At 48.6% G+C, this 14,404-nt stretch overlaps 5 protein-coding genes across 5 annotated transcripts; 3 read left to right on the top strand and 2 right to left on the bottom strand.

Annotated features, from left to right (window-relative positions):
* Positions 1 to 248: 248 nt before the first annotated feature.
* On the bottom strand, positions 249 to 2,020 carry FOBCDRAFT_250685 (RmlC-like cupin domain-containing protein). The gene is made up of 6 exons (XM_031184705.3): positions 1,774 to 2,020; positions 1,577 to 1,719; positions 1,121 to 1,525; positions 795 to 838; positions 631 to 676; positions 249 to 584 (listed from the first exon to the last, which is right to left on the bottom strand). The coding sequence occupies exons 1-6, from the start codon at positions 1,896 to 1,898 to the stop codon at positions 550 to 552; spliced, it is 798 nt and encodes a 265-aa protein (XP_031040347.3). The 5' UTR covers positions 1,899 to 2,020; the 3' UTR covers positions 249 to 549.
* Positions 2,021 to 2,721: 701 nt separating this feature from the next.
* FOBCDRAFT_274431 (Alpha/Beta hydrolase protein) lies at positions 2,722 to 4,260 on the top strand (the record flags this gene model as incomplete). Its single annotated transcript, XM_031184704.2, has 2 exons — positions 2,722 to 3,441; positions 3,541 to 4,260. The coding sequence occupies 2 exons, from the start codon at positions 2,722 to 2,724 to the stop codon at positions 4,258 to 4,260; spliced, it is 1,440 nt and encodes a 479-aa protein (XP_031040346.2).
* A 196-nt stretch (positions 4,261 to 4,456) lies between these two features.
* On the bottom strand, positions 4,457 to 5,759 carry FOBCDRAFT_319788 (uncharacterized protein; the record flags this gene model as incomplete). Its single annotated transcript, XM_031184703.3, has 1 exon — positions 4,457 to 5,759. The coding sequence occupies exon 1, from the start codon at positions 5,600 to 5,602 to the stop codon at positions 4,457 to 4,459; it is 1,146 nt and encodes a 381-aa protein (XP_031040345.2). The 5' UTR covers positions 5,603 to 5,759.
* A 305-nt stretch (positions 5,760 to 6,064) lies between these two features.
* On the top strand, positions 6,065 to 8,299 carry FOBCDRAFT_293594 (fungal-specific transcription factor domain-containing protein; the record flags this gene model as incomplete). The annotated part of the gene is made up of 2 exons (XM_031184701.2): positions 6,065 to 6,529; positions 6,578 to 8,299. 2 exons carry the CDS (start codon positions 6,065 to 6,067, stop codon positions 8,297 to 8,299), a joined length of 2,187 nt encoding a protein of 728 aa, XP_031040343.2.
* A 3,755-nt stretch (positions 8,300 to 12,054) lies between these two features.
* On the top strand, positions 12,055 to 13,924 carry FOBCDRAFT_37403 (uncharacterized protein). The gene has a single exon (XM_031184699.3). The coding sequence runs from the start codon at positions 12,407 to 12,409 to the stop codon at positions 13,721 to 13,723; it is 1,317 nt and encodes a 438-aa protein (XP_031040341.2). The 5' UTR covers positions 12,055 to 12,406; the 3' UTR covers positions 13,724 to 13,924.
* Positions 13,925 to 14,404: the final 480 nt, after the last annotated feature.

Below are 14,404 nucleotides of genomic sequence, written 5' to 3'. Positions count from 1 at the left end.
CCGTCTTGTTAGAGCTCAGCGTCAGCTTTGGGGATAGTTTCGGCTTCGTCTCTGGAGAATCGGGGCAGAGTTGAACCGACTCTGGAGAAAGCAGCGCGGCATATATGCGTGATATGATACAACGGGAGGTTCATTGTTCCGCTCATCGTTTTTGTCGCGAAAATGCATGGTTTCTTGGCTTCAATTGAGAACAGATGTTATTGGTGGTTACATCGTGCAAGAAGGTTCACCAGGATTGATTTAGAGTTCACTGGCCAATAGTTATCTGCAAAAATGTCATTGAACGGATATAAAATATTATTAGAAGGGAGTCCAGGTCTTGAAGTATGTTGACCTTAGCTCAAATTAACCTCCGGATCCTTTGCAACGCTATTTTTGTGAATGAAAAGCTCTGCTCCGTAAATAATTATTCTTTCCCTGTTCTAGCTTGCTCCTCCTGTTATCAAGCCACAGCAAAGCACTTGTAGAATCAACGTCCAAACATTATATGAAGCGGTATTTAACTCTTGTCTTGCCTTTTTATCCTGCTGAGCCGTCTTTGGCAGGTCTTTATTGTCTTTCTTCGCCATTGTTGATCTTAAAAACTATTTCATGTTAGGTCTTTCCAATGAAACAATTTCGGATACGTACGGGCTTTTAGAGTGTCACACTCATAAAAACAGAGTGGATATTCGAGCTAATATCGAGGTCTTGGTACACGAGAATTATTAGGGGATAGGATTCTGTTAAAGCAAGATTCCTGGTGGATTTAACTGTTTTCGCAAGCGAAGGAATGTGGCTGAGTTGGTGCTTACACCGGGTTTGCCATCAGTGGTGGTATGACGGGGCGCAGCCAATCCTTTGAGGCAAGGAATGCCAGCTCAGATTACATTATCATGACGTTGTCAGATCTGATAAGGTCGGTGTTCACGTGGCATTATCAGATCACGGGCCAATCGGGAACTCAAACCACGGTCGCAGAGTGCCATAGCTCCAACAGAAATCTATACCCTACTAATCTACCTACCTTAAACTCTATATCTCGCAGTTGAAACATAGGAAAAGAAAGAAATACTCAATAAGAAGCTCGAAGCTCAACGGAAGTCAAGATCCAATCCTTAGGCCTGACGCTTCTGCTTACCGCACTTAGCGAGACACTCATCAACCTTGATGCCAACATCCGTAGGAATAGAAGCCCTGATCTTCTCAATATCCTCACCATCAACAGCCTCTCCCAAAAGACGAATTACAGCGACATCCTTGATAGAGAACAGCCCAGGTGCAACACCAGCAAAACCGCCATCCTCAGAGGGAAATGCAGCGATAGCATTGGCGGGCTCGCAGTCAGGGTTGACCTGGTAGTGCTTAGTTCCCTGGTAGAAGATGGTAGCTTGGCCAGCGCTGATTTCGTTGCGGATGACGCGAGGCTTTCCTTCGGCGTCGAGGACACCGCCTTCGGGAACGGCTTCGGTATAGACGCGGCCGGACATGACGGCAAAGAGCTCGGAGGCTCGGGGGTGAGTGTGAAGCATGATCATAGAGCAGCCTGTATGCAATTAGCATCCAAGGTTCAGAAGCGAGAAGGATGAGTATATACCTGGAATTTGAGCTGAAGCCAGACTGACGCCAGAGCCTGTAAGAGCAGGGAATGTCTGGCTGTTAGCCATAGCACTGGGGGTGCTGTTAAAGCTGAAGAGAAAGTCTTTGTCCTCAGGAAGAAGACTGTAGCGATCAATGAAACTTTGGTAGGGGTTAGAAATCACTTGATAAGAGAGTTCAGAGCGCATGACATACGTTTCGGCGAGTCGCAGCTTGGTAGTCAAGCTGACCTCGGAGGTCTTGCCCTGAGGAGCTGCAGCCGCAAAGGACGAGCAGGCCAAGAGAACGGCAGTAACGGAGAGCACGGTGCTGGAGAACATTTTGATGATGTTGTGATTGAGATTGTTCAGCAGATGCGAAGTTGCGAAGGTTGTTCTGTTATTGGGACTAAGATGTGTGAGGATGTTGAGCGATTGCTGCTTGATCGGATTATCTTCAACGAGTCCATCAACTAGTTTATATACTTCAAACGTTCACATATAAACATATTGATTCTGAACTAAACACCACCCTCGTTATGGCGTATCAGGGTCTTCCGTAGCTGGACACTACCAGCCCTATCCGTCTATACGCAACTAAGATGGAGATCACTAGCTAACTCAATCTTGTTAAATTAAGGTTGATCTTGGCGCAAGCGCCAGACTTCCAACAGACTAGTCTTCTCGATTATCGATAATGCCGCGGTGGATTTGGTTGGCGTACGTCGTAGGTATGGCTGGCGTACTGGCGTACTCCGGCGTATTCGAGCGTACCCGCTAACAAGTGGTGCAACGGCGGCCATGTAGGCGATCAAAAGCTGAGGCGCATGAGACTGCAGACCTTCTTCATAGAGTGTATAGTTAACTATTACAAATCTTGAGATGCAACGTGAGCTACTGCCGGACTCATAGCCTTGCTCTGATCGTATTCGAACTTGACCGCTTGGCTTCGGGACCCCGATACTACCACCATCAATTTGGAATTGATGGCTTCGCAGCCTTTTTGGATATTATATTGGAGATATACAATTCTCAATGTAGAGTGGTATCGTGATAAGTTGTTTGTGAAGTCGAGAGATCACGACATGGCGATCTTCTATATAACCTAGATCATCCCCTCACTCACGACGACAAGGCAATCTAGCATATCGTACATCTTAACACGATGGCCACACTCAACTTCAAGAGAGCTTTTACTCTTCTTCTTCTGTCCACCTCCTGTGTTGTAGCACAGAATCCCTTCCCAGACACTACCACTTGCGACAAGACATGCCAGGCCCGAGCCCTCAACGCATCCTCGTGGATCTCGGAGCAACAGTCGGACCCAACATTCTCCTTCTACAAAACCCCTTCAAGCTTCTCTAGCAAACTTGCCCCTGGTGTTGTACTCAAGACAGAGGATGTCACTGACTTGGATAACTATATCGTCCCCAGCGGTCTGACCATGTCGCGAATCATCTACACCACTGAAGACCTTGATGGAAAGATCATTCCCGCTTCTGCTTATGTTCTCTGGCCTTATGCTCCCTTTTCAACCGGTCCAGGCTCTACCAGGAAGGGCTTGCCCATGGTTGCTTGGGCTCACGGCACGACAGGTACCTTCAAGCCCTGTGCACCTAGTAGCTACAGAGCTTTACAGTACCACTTTCAAGTCCCCTTTGCTCTGGCACTTCAGGGCATTGCAGTGGTTGCACCCGACTATGCTGGTCTTGGTGTATCTGAGCTGCCCAACGGAGACACCATTCCTCATTCTTGGGTCACAGCGCCGGCTCACGCGAATGATGTTGCTTTTGCTGTAACTGCAGCTAGATCAGCGTTCCCGGATCTTCTTGGTTCTGACGGTCCGTTTGTCGCTATGGGCCACTCTCAAGGTGGCGGAGCATCTGTAAGTTGATGTCCTTACATACAGCGTATTCCCTCTGCTCAATTGCTTATGGGTACGGTCTGCTACCATCAAAATATTGAAACTGACTATTTTCTCTAGTGGGCTTTTGCAGAAAGACAAGTCAGGAAGCCTCTCAAAGGATACAAAGGCACAGTCTCCATAGCGCCAGTGACTAGAATCCTCGATGACTATGCCTACTGGACCGAGAACTCGATCGCATCACCCGGCCTGCTTGCACAATCCGCAGTCATCGACTCAATCTCCAAGATCTACCCCAAGTACAACTACACAGGCTTCACTTCTACAGGGTACGATCGCTGGCATAACGTTATTGCCAAGGTCAAGGGATGCTTCCCCGTGTTGGCCTTGGTGACAATGGATCTCGCCCCCACCAATATTGTGAAGTCGGGCTGGTATAAAGATCCGACTGCTAAGAAGTGGGCTGATCGAGTCGCTGTGGGACGGAAGACTTTCTCTGGTCCGTTGCTCATTATTAACGGTGCAGATGACCATGTCGTTCGTCCCGAGGGTATTGACGCCGCTGTCAAGGACACCTGCGATTTGGCGAAGAAGACTGGCAATAAGGAAGCTGTTGAGCATGCCACCTTTTCTGGTATGGACCACTTCTCTGCCATTCAGGCTAGCCAAATGAAGTGGATGGACTGGGTCAAGAGTAGACTTTCCGGCAAGACCCTCGAGAAGGGTTGCTCTGAGAGACTTGTCGAAGGACTGAAGACCAATGACACTGTTCATACACTGGGTCCGAACTTCTTCTTGTCGTACTTTGATACAGCAGAGAGTTGGAAATACAGTCTGTAAGGGAATGCAGTGGATGGATATTAGATGTTTCAATAGTTCCGAGACTATTACTTTTGTTAGCTAGACTTAGATAAGTTTGCTATACTAAATACAAGAAACGGGGCCACAGCATGAAACAGATTGACAGGATGGAATATTACAATGAATGGTATTATAACAGATGGGATAGAGTACAAAAACATTAGATCAGAGAATATTAAATGGCCGCATGCCTCAAATGCTTCCCTCCCACGTATCCCTCAGCTGTATCAACAAACAATTTCCTCCCCTTGACATACGATACCATGAATGAGAACAGCTTCCAGTTCCCAATCTGACCCGTCGCATACTTCTTACCTAGTGACACGAATATCATCTTCTTGCTCGCAGGCTGATACGGCTTGATATCCCCATTCCCCGTCAAAGTCGCATCTAGAGCTGTCGCCAAGTGAATGATCTGATTGTCCGTGATGGTCAATTGCTTGGGGTCGATGTTGCCCACGTCGCCAATGCCCCAGATGTTCTTTGTCCCGGCGACTCTCATCTTTTCATCAAGCTTGATGTTTCCACCAGAGTCTAATAATGACGGTGGTACGAATGAGGTGTTGAGTTTGATGCCGTGCAGAGGTAGATAGAGATCTGTTGTGAGGGTGCTTCCATTGGACAAGTGCACCTCTGCCCCTTGGCCTCTTTCGCTCTTCTTTGCTTCGGTGACGCGCGCATTATATATGAGTCTGACCCCAAGGGTCTTGAGATCCCTTGAGATCGATGCGCGAACTGAACCAAGGGCCCCTTCCAACGGTTGTGCACCACTAATAACAAGGGTGATGCTCTTGGAAGAGCCGTATCTTGCGGCCAATTCACCAGCAACTTCAGTTCCAGTAGCACCACCACCTGCGATTACTATTGACTTTGAGCCCCCGACTTCGCTTTGCAATTGCTTCCATGCTGAGATGGTCTCTTGATGTGTTCCAACAGGCTTCAGGGGAAGATCACTAGCCAGCCGAGACCCTGTCGCAATGACCAGCTCATCATACGTAATCTCGCGCCTGGTATTCTCGTTAGAGATTACATGAACAGTACTCGATTCGGCATCGACTCCATCTGCTTTCCCAAGGAGGAACTCAAAGTTCTCAGAGGGGTATTGATTGAAGCCGGGCTTGATTGGTAAGAAGAGCTGTTCATCTGGGATGGCGTCCGGTATTATCCCACGAGTAGCAGCGACATTCCAGAAGAAGTGACTATTCGGGGAGGCAAGGATGACTTTGAGGTCAGGAACTTTGGGAAGTGTGTGTTTGAGAAGCTTGTGGGCGAGTGGAAGACCAGCCCAACCTGCACCTAGAATGACTACGGTTTTTGTCATGATGGCTGGTGATGCTGTTCAAATGATATGGAGGCGAAGGAGAGTAGAATAGGTTGGTTAATTATCTTTAGTGCTGTGATCTCATTTATACAAACATACAGATGCTCGGTGTCGGTGATGGACGTATGTTGGTGTTGAGAAGGGGTTTATCTAGAGGTACGTTTGCCCACCTATAAACTACTTGCAGACCTATGTATCTCTGTTAGTGATGTCCGTCCCTGACACTCGGTGGTGGATGCTCCGGTGACAGGGATCACGACCGAACGCCGTGTCCGAGAACGATGACGATCCCCCGATCCTTCGGCTCCCCTCATCAACAGCTTCAGTAAGCAAAGCATATGCGATCTATTCTATCATTGAGCCTCTATTACCGCGAATTCATTGTTTCCGTCTCCTGTTATCCAAATATCTACCCGTTACCACCCTATACCTCTGTGTCACTGTCGGAGCTTATAACCCCCGATGGACCGATCCCTATCAACATCCCATCATGAGGTCACACTCAACCTCAAAATCTGGAGCTGTGTAACCTGTCGTCGTCGCAAGATCCGCTGCGATAGAAAAGAGCCATGCAACAATTGTACAAAAAACAAAATCGACTGCCATTTCCCCGTGACGGGTCGTATACCGAGACGAACTCGCGATGCCAAGACTCCAGCTCAGAAGCAATCTGAATTGCTCAGTCGTCTTCGTCGTCTCGAGTCAGTCGTTACTGAACTCGCGGCGCAGGTTGAGGATGAAAATGGGGCCAAGACTATGGGTCAGATAACAGTGGATAAGGAGCCTACAGAGTCTTCGTGGGCTACGTCATCTGGCAGTTTGGATCATCAGACTTCGGAGTTTGATGAGGATTTTGGTAGGCTTGTTGTTGACAAGGACGGTGGACTTCACGTTGGAAATCGCTTTTGGACGGTATTTTGCAGCGAGGTTAGTACCTAACACCCTAGCGATGATCCGAACACTAACAAGTGACAGGTAGACAATATACTTCAAGCTGTACACGACGTTGCAGATATCTCGGAAACCCCAAGTAACTCAATCATGACAGAGCCTACCAGCAATGGGACTCCGGCTCCTCTAAGTCATCTTGGCTTTGTCTTTGGCAGCGCAGAGTTCGCGAAAGCGTTAGATGGGCTCAACCCCATGCCCTCTCAGATGCTCTTCATATGGCAGACATATGTCGAAAATGTTGACCCTTTCATCAAGGTCCTTCATACTCCAGCGATTGAGAATATTGTCAAACAATTAAAAGACAACTTTAGCTCTTGTGGCCACAATGTAGAAGCCCTGTTGTTTGCGATATGCTTAGCGGCCATTGCGTCCATGGACGAAAAGACAGTCTCGTTCAACTTCAACACACCCAGAGAACAACTGCTGCAGCGGTATCAATTCGGTACTGAACAAGCACTCGCTCGTGCCAACTTTCTTACTACAAAAGACATCACTGTCCTTCAAGCCCTGGTCATATACCTATCGCTGCTACCAAACATTGGGGCTCAAGATAAAGTATGGCCACTGACAGGTTTGCTCCTCAGGCTAGCAAAGTCAGTATGCCTTCATCGCGAGGGCGAACCACATCAGTACAATCAGCTTGAGAGGGAGATGAGACGTCGGCTCTGGTGGCACATCTGCTTCATCGATTCCAGTAGTCGACGGGCTGACGCTCAAGACCTGTCAATCACCCCAGCGTCCTTCAGCACAGGTCTCCCTACAAACTCAAACGATGTCGATCTGGACAGCTCAACCACTCAGATCCCAAATCCTAATCAAGGATCAACTGGTGTGACACTCTGTCTCATCCGCTGCGAGCTGTGGTATCTCACACAAGCCATCCGCGCCGATACAACCGATTCTCTAGAGACCCGTCTCGGCCTCTTAAACGCCCTGAGACAAAAAGTCGAGAAGACTTACTTCCAGCATCTACAGCCCAACCAACCATGGGACTCCTTCATCAGGACGATGACAACCCTGTTCTTTGCCAAAGTTGAACTGGTTATTCGACGACGATCCAAAACTCTCCCTGCAGCGGATGAGCTATTGACTCCATCTATCACAGTCACCAAAGCAGTGCAGTCTCTCAAATCAGGATCCGCGTGGGTAAAGTGGCGCTGGCAGTTACAAGGACAAATGCCATGGCATGCAATGGGTGTCTACCTCCGTCAAGCATCTCGACTCCCTTGGACACGAGAACTAGAAGAAGCATGGGGCGCAACTACAGCTTTGAAAGAAGGAGTCACAGAAGAAATGAAGACGGGATCACTGTGGAGGTCTCTCATGCAGCTGTTCTCGGAAGCTGAACAGCATCGTGAAATGGAGCTTAAGCGTCAAGGAGCAAATGCCCAACATACCCGAGACAAGGGAGACCGTGTGAACTCGGATGTCCAGCAAATGCTCAACAACGCTGAGAACATGTCAAACGAGATCCCTGTTAATCATCCTCTAATTGATACATCGACATTTGACTCGTCTCTACACATATCTCCGCCAGCAGACAATGGGGCTCTCTCCGTGGAACGTCTATCAACGAGTCTAGGTACAGCGGCTGATGATCTTCCTTCATGGGTTGAAGCAGGAGGTGACATGAACTTTGGTCAAGGCCAAAATTTCGGAAACTCGTCATCTGATGGAACCGCTGATGGGGTGGATTGGGAGGCCTTGATGGATCTAGATGAAACGTGGAATTGGGACTTCCTGTAGACCACAGTAGATTCCTTTGGCGGGCAACGGTGAACAAACTTGTTCATTCAGACTTTAGACACTTTCAAGTATACGAGAATAATGATTCCCTGTTTGCTCTTTGCATTCCTTGCATACGTTCATGAAGAAGACGAGCTCACTCGACCTGCCGAGTTCCAGCCTTTCCTTGCGATGCATTCCCATCTTCGATAGACGGTCACAAAAGTTGCCTTTCACAAAGAGTTTGGGGATTGTTGAGCTGAGTTATCAAAAACAAATACTACAGTGCTATCGACTCCTTCAAGTCCCTGGTTAGTTGCGTTTACGAGCCGTACAATGAACCGTTGCTGGTGACATTCCGCGATTCACATACCCAGCTCCCACCACACGCACTGTTGAATGAGAGGGTATGTCTCTATTCGGAATAGAAACATTTCTTTTGTTAATAAGCGGCAAATTGGCACTCGACTGTGGACTTTGTAAGATTCTATGTAGGACAGCCTGCAGCTTTACATCCCTTGGCTTGACGACCAGTTGTCACACATCATTATCAACATTCAAACGTACAAAGAGGATGCGACGTAAAATACAAGCAATTAAGAACATATCAAGTGCATGATCTACTACCAGGAACAAAGCGTTCCTGGATCCTTTAGTTAGATCTCAACAGCCTCAACTCCATCAAAGTTACAACGTCGATATTCACATATCCAGGAACGATTCTCCACGCCCTATGGAGCACCGGCACATTCGTCTATTACGTTTCGCAAGGTCCCAGAGCTATTCAGGGTCTCGAACAAATAGTGCAAGTGTAGTGCAAAAGTGACACTCCTATTCACAGCGTTGCTAATACCCCAGCTTCGTATTACGGCAACCGGAACGTCTAGCTCTGCAAGGGTTCGACCTTCTGGACCTCGAGTATCGTGACGAGCCAGGGGGTCCCCGGCTAACGGCAACGACCTCATCGTTTGTCAAGGGAGTGTAGCTGATCGTATAGTTAATTGCGTCGAGTCAAACGAAGACCGGTAGCTGAGTTCCCAGCTGCTGAGCCTCATCAGGGCGACGACCCGCTGTCGCAGGGCCGAGAACCCTTGGCACCATGTGGTTTTAACGCTTGACACAATATCCGCCTACACGGATCAGTTTGCCGCCTTATCCCCGGGGTATGGCAATGAAGTCTATATCATTCCATAAGAGGAGACTCAGAATAGTATCCAACTTCGTAATGATGGATACGGGCCATATTTCGGCAGCCGGCAGTGACGGCGGGATAGTCTCAATAGTTTACGATAGCTTATGACTGAACGGCAGTAGCAGTGGGACTAGTGGGCAAAGTGTCGTATAGCAAACATGACGTGATTCCAAGACTCGGCCGAAAGTTAATACGAGGAATTGAAGGGTCGGTTTGTCTCGGCGGTTATAATTATCCTGTCAAGCAGTCATGTCTCGTCTCGTCTTGGAATGTCTTGTCATGATGAATAATGACGAATCTGAGACTAATTACCACGTGTACAGGCTACATACCCGTACAATCGGTTCAGCGTTCGCCGTCCCTTGGAATGATTCAGAGCGCCTCTGCCGGTTTCCCAGAGAACAAAGCAAACAATGACGCGAGTGTCCAGTGGTTGAACCAGATCTGTCAAGATATTCCCATGGAAACGATTGATCGAAAAGTCTGATTCTTTCACTCCCCACCGTTGGTGGTCACACCAGATCTGCTCATCCTCCAATAGAAAGGCCAGGATATTTCTAGATGCTGCAAACAGTGGCGTTTCGAGATAAATAAAGACACGAACCAACTGATAGAGGGTCAGGCATGAAGGTTACTGGACAGGCTAGACAGGCTATATGCAAGCCACGCGAAGTTGCCTGGGCAGAATGCCACCCGAGTTTAAAAATCCCTATCTGCGCAAATGCAATACAACAGAGTGTCATTATCAAGAGGGCATAACTGCATATGCATATATCACTGTACACCGCTTTGGACATAGCGCGATCGGGCATTTGCACGTCCCCCCGTGCCAAGTCGCAGATGCCAAGAGGCCATTACAGATTAGGTGCTCAGTCGACAAGTTTCACAATAACGGCTGCCAAGTTGAGACCCTGCTAGCATCTTTGAACAATCGCAACAATCACACCGAGATTTCAACTCTGATCGTCCTCGATAGGAATTTCTAACGCTAATATCTAAGCGTAAAGCGCGATCAGACGATAAGGCTGCTGGATTGGACTAGATGGCTCATGAACCAACTGCAGGGAAAAGGGGGCGACGGGTAAATTGGGGGCGGACCGTTGTTTAATGAAAAGAGGCACGGAAACGAATTAGTGGAACTTGTTCAGTGGACGGGACAGTAAGTTTCACGGTAAGAAGATATTCAGTGCACGTCTCAGCTTTGAAGAGCCGGGCTCTGTGTCACTTTTGGTGCCGAGAGAAGACAAAGACAAGACAAGGGCAGTATGAGACGAAGGGTGATCGCCGAGGCTCAAACATAGGCAGTCATACCGCAATTACTCGAGCTCAAGGGAAGCCTTGTTTTTTCTCTCTGGATCGCATCAAGTCATCCTTGCAGGATATGACCATGCTGGGTATGTCTCCTGAATATCGCGGGAAGGAATGGAGTTGAAGTGACATGGAAGGATTGGGATTGTCATCTTGTGCAAAACGCCCTAGATCTGCAGGTTTCCAGATTACTCCGCAGTAAGCAATTGGATAAGATGAAGGAATTGGCGCTTCTCGAGCCGTTATTTGGTTCGGTATGGCTTTAGGTAGTCTTGCGTAGTGTCCTTTTTCTTTCCGACGCTTGTTGAGGGATTTGAGTATATTGATCGTCGATTCCTGAGCCCTGACTTGGATGCTTCGAGAAAGAATCGCAGCCTGGACTACCCAATCCAATGCAACCTTATTCTGACGAACAATTCAGTATTGTCGAACTCAATCACAGCTGCGCATACCATAGAATGGCTCTGCTTGAAGTTATATACGGCTTTGGGTAGTGAGACTCTATTGAGTTTTGATGATAATTGAACTCGATTGAAGTATCGATTCACATGGCGTCAAATACGAGTTCTTACTGGCCTAGCGAGGTCTCTAATCTTGAAGATCCAATGTGGCTTGCCGACTCTGAAGCCACGTTCTATTTGGGGTTCTGTTTCAAGCCTCCGACGCGATGTGTGTCACTGTGGGGAGATGAATTGAAGAACAATTGAGGCGATGCAAAAAATGAGGCAATTGCGAGGAATAGGTCGCATTATATTCCGAGTAACCGTCTGTGTTGAACATGTTCGCCTGGCATTTATCTCGTCTTGGCTTGTCTTGCTTGCACTGTAGTCTTCTCCGTAGCAGGGAAACCCTTGAGTTTGAAGCAAGAGTTTGATGCAGGCTAATACCAAGCTTTTTTCTGTGGTAGGTCGCGGGCGCCTCCTCCGCCTGCCGAGCCCCTGACGAGTTTGGACGGCCCCCCCGTAGAAACGCCCCTGAGCATCTCATCAATTGGATGGTAGCCAAGAGATCCTTCAGCGTGGAAAAGACGAAAAAGCCCAGCTTTCAATCGCTGGGGCTCCTGTCGCTTTTGAGTTCAGTTGGGGCCAACTACTGAAGCCACATGCGTTTTTAAAAGGGGCGGGAAGCGTCGAGATAACCGCTCGAGAGTAAGCACAAGGATGGATTGAGGCGTAAATTCAGTTACAATCATTTCCTTTCTTACACGGGGTCCTGACGAAGACGAGAGTTTTTGGTAGCCAGGCCCCGCTTGCGCGTCACGTTAAGCCCCTATCTCTCCAAGTCCAAGTCCAGGTCCAAGCAAGTCCGTCCAACCAACCAACCTCCACTAAGACTAAACTTGACTTATCTTTTGGCCTTCCTTTCTTCTGCCTTAAGGCTTATCCTCCCCAGGAACCCCCCTCCTGCCCAACCTTTTCCTTGCTTGTCCCTCCTCGTCCCCTTGTAGCAAAAAAATCTCTTGGCCCATTCAAGACTTTCTACCTGCATCGCCGGACTCGTTCTTTTTTTCCCACCGGTCGAGGGTTGTGATGATTTGATATTTCTCTCCTTCAACATCCATCCACTCGTTGCAATTTTACATCCGACCGAGACTGTACAGGTACAGACAAAGGCTCAAATCTCACATAATGGCTGTCGCTCTTCCGAGGCGATTTTACTCGCTACTCTGGGTCGCAATCCTCCTTGCGCTCGTTGTCTTCTTCATCTTCCTCCGCGAAGACACCTGGTCTTCAATTCCTCGACCTCCCAGCGGCTGGAAGATTCCTTTCACCACAGACGATGGCGTTCTTTCATCATGGATGGGTGGTAGCAAGAAGAAGGGTAAGGACCCTAAGGAGCCCCTGCGCATCATGCTCGTAGAGTCCTCGGGCACACACGACGAGGTCGCCGCTGCTCTCATGCACGCTTTCGGTAACCAGGAGGGTTCCTCGCTCGACGTCTACTTCGCCAACCAGCGCTTCAACATGCAGGGCATCATGGCCAACTTCACCCTCGCTGCCAACGTCACCGTCCACAAGTGGGACAAGTTCGCCAACGATGTCACCGAGAACCCCCCGCACATCCTCGTCTCTACCACCTGCGAGTTCGATCTCGACCGTGGCACCGATCCTATCGTCAACCTCCTCAAGACCGCAAACACCCATCTCTTCTGCACAATCCACCACGCTGATCGATGGGCCCAGGGCAAGTACGTCCAGGCCGTCCGCAGCTGGGCAGAGCACGAGCGCGTCGATTTTGTTGGTCTGAGTCAGCACACCCTTGACTTCTTCCTCAACGACACTATTCCCAAGTGGCACACGGCTGCTAACCTTACCACCCGCGTCATTCCCCCGGTGTTCCCTGTCCACATTCCCGACCCTGATCTCGAGCCCGGCATTTCTCTGTCTCTTCAGGGCGACTACTCTGACGGCCGACGTGACTACAACGGTGTCTTCAACCATCTCGGCAGCGTCATCCGAAAAGCCAACGAGGAGTCCGAGGGTCACACACCTCAGAATGTCAGCCTTCACCTTATCGGACACGGCACTCATCCCTCGGTTCCCGATCACGTTAAGGACCACGTCTTCTTCGACGAGGGTCTTTCTTACCCCGATTTCTACACATTAATGTCCAAGTCTTTCGCTGTTCTTCCGGCGTTTGCCTCTGAGACATACTTCGACCGCAAGGCTTCTTCAACCATTCCCGCAGCTTTGATCGCAGGAGCCCCCATCGTTGCGACAGAGGAGCTGCTCAAGGCTTACTCTTACATGCCCCGGGAGGCTACCTGGGTTGCCCGACCTGGTGAGGGCGAGATGGACGTTATTGAGCGAGTGATTGATGACCGAGACGGTTTCCTTAAGCGAAGGCAGGCAGTGAGGGATTTTACCAAGTCCCTATTGGAACAGAACCAGGCCAACACCAAGGCCTGGATCAACGAGGCTTTCGAAAAGTATAACCGCAACTAAAGACACTTAGATATGATTTACTGGGATTTTTGCACTTTTTTTTTTTATTTGTACAATACGAGGCACCATTTCACATGATCGGGAATCAGGATGAGCGGCTCTATGTTTCCAGAGTTTTTTGAACCATGCATGAACAAACATTCTTAATATACGGTTTCTTAGTACATTGAAAATACAATCACGAAATACCACTTACATGAAGTTTTTGCTCCAACATTCCAGTGATGTCAGTTTTCAACATGTCTCCATCTAATTCACAACGGGTGGCTGGCGGGAGTCTCATAGCGAGCCGCAATTCTCCGGCTCCCTTGCGTAAAGCCATGGAATCGAAACCGGCATTTGGAACATGAGAAAAGAAAATAGTGAATCATTATTCCAGAAAACCGGTTGGCAGAGCGCCACCAATAGAAGGCGTGAGATATTTCCAAGGAATAGGTAAGCTTAAAAAGCTGCCCCGTCTTGGCTCTACAAGATCAGATGAACAATGTCTTTCTTCAGTTTCTCTTACGTGTACACTTTTCACTGCGGAGCTCAGACAAGTTTGATATAAACGTGTATTTTTGATCTTGAAGCTTCTCTCCCTCGTTGCGCACTGCTGAGGGAGAAAAATAAGGGCTAAACTGGATACCCCAGATTACATAGTAAATCGTCTCTATGTCTAAGGTATATAGAATCTGAAAA

Source organism: Fusarium oxysporum, chromosome V (assembly GCF_013085055.1).
Source record: "Fusarium oxysporum Fo47 chromosome V, complete sequence".
In the NCBI taxonomy this organism is placed as follows: domain Eukaryota; kingdom Fungi; phylum Ascomycota; class Sordariomycetes; order Hypocreales; family Nectriaceae; genus Fusarium; species Fusarium oxysporum.
Note: the sequence above shows the minus strand (reverse complement) of the source record. Positions and strands in the feature narration are given on the sequence as shown.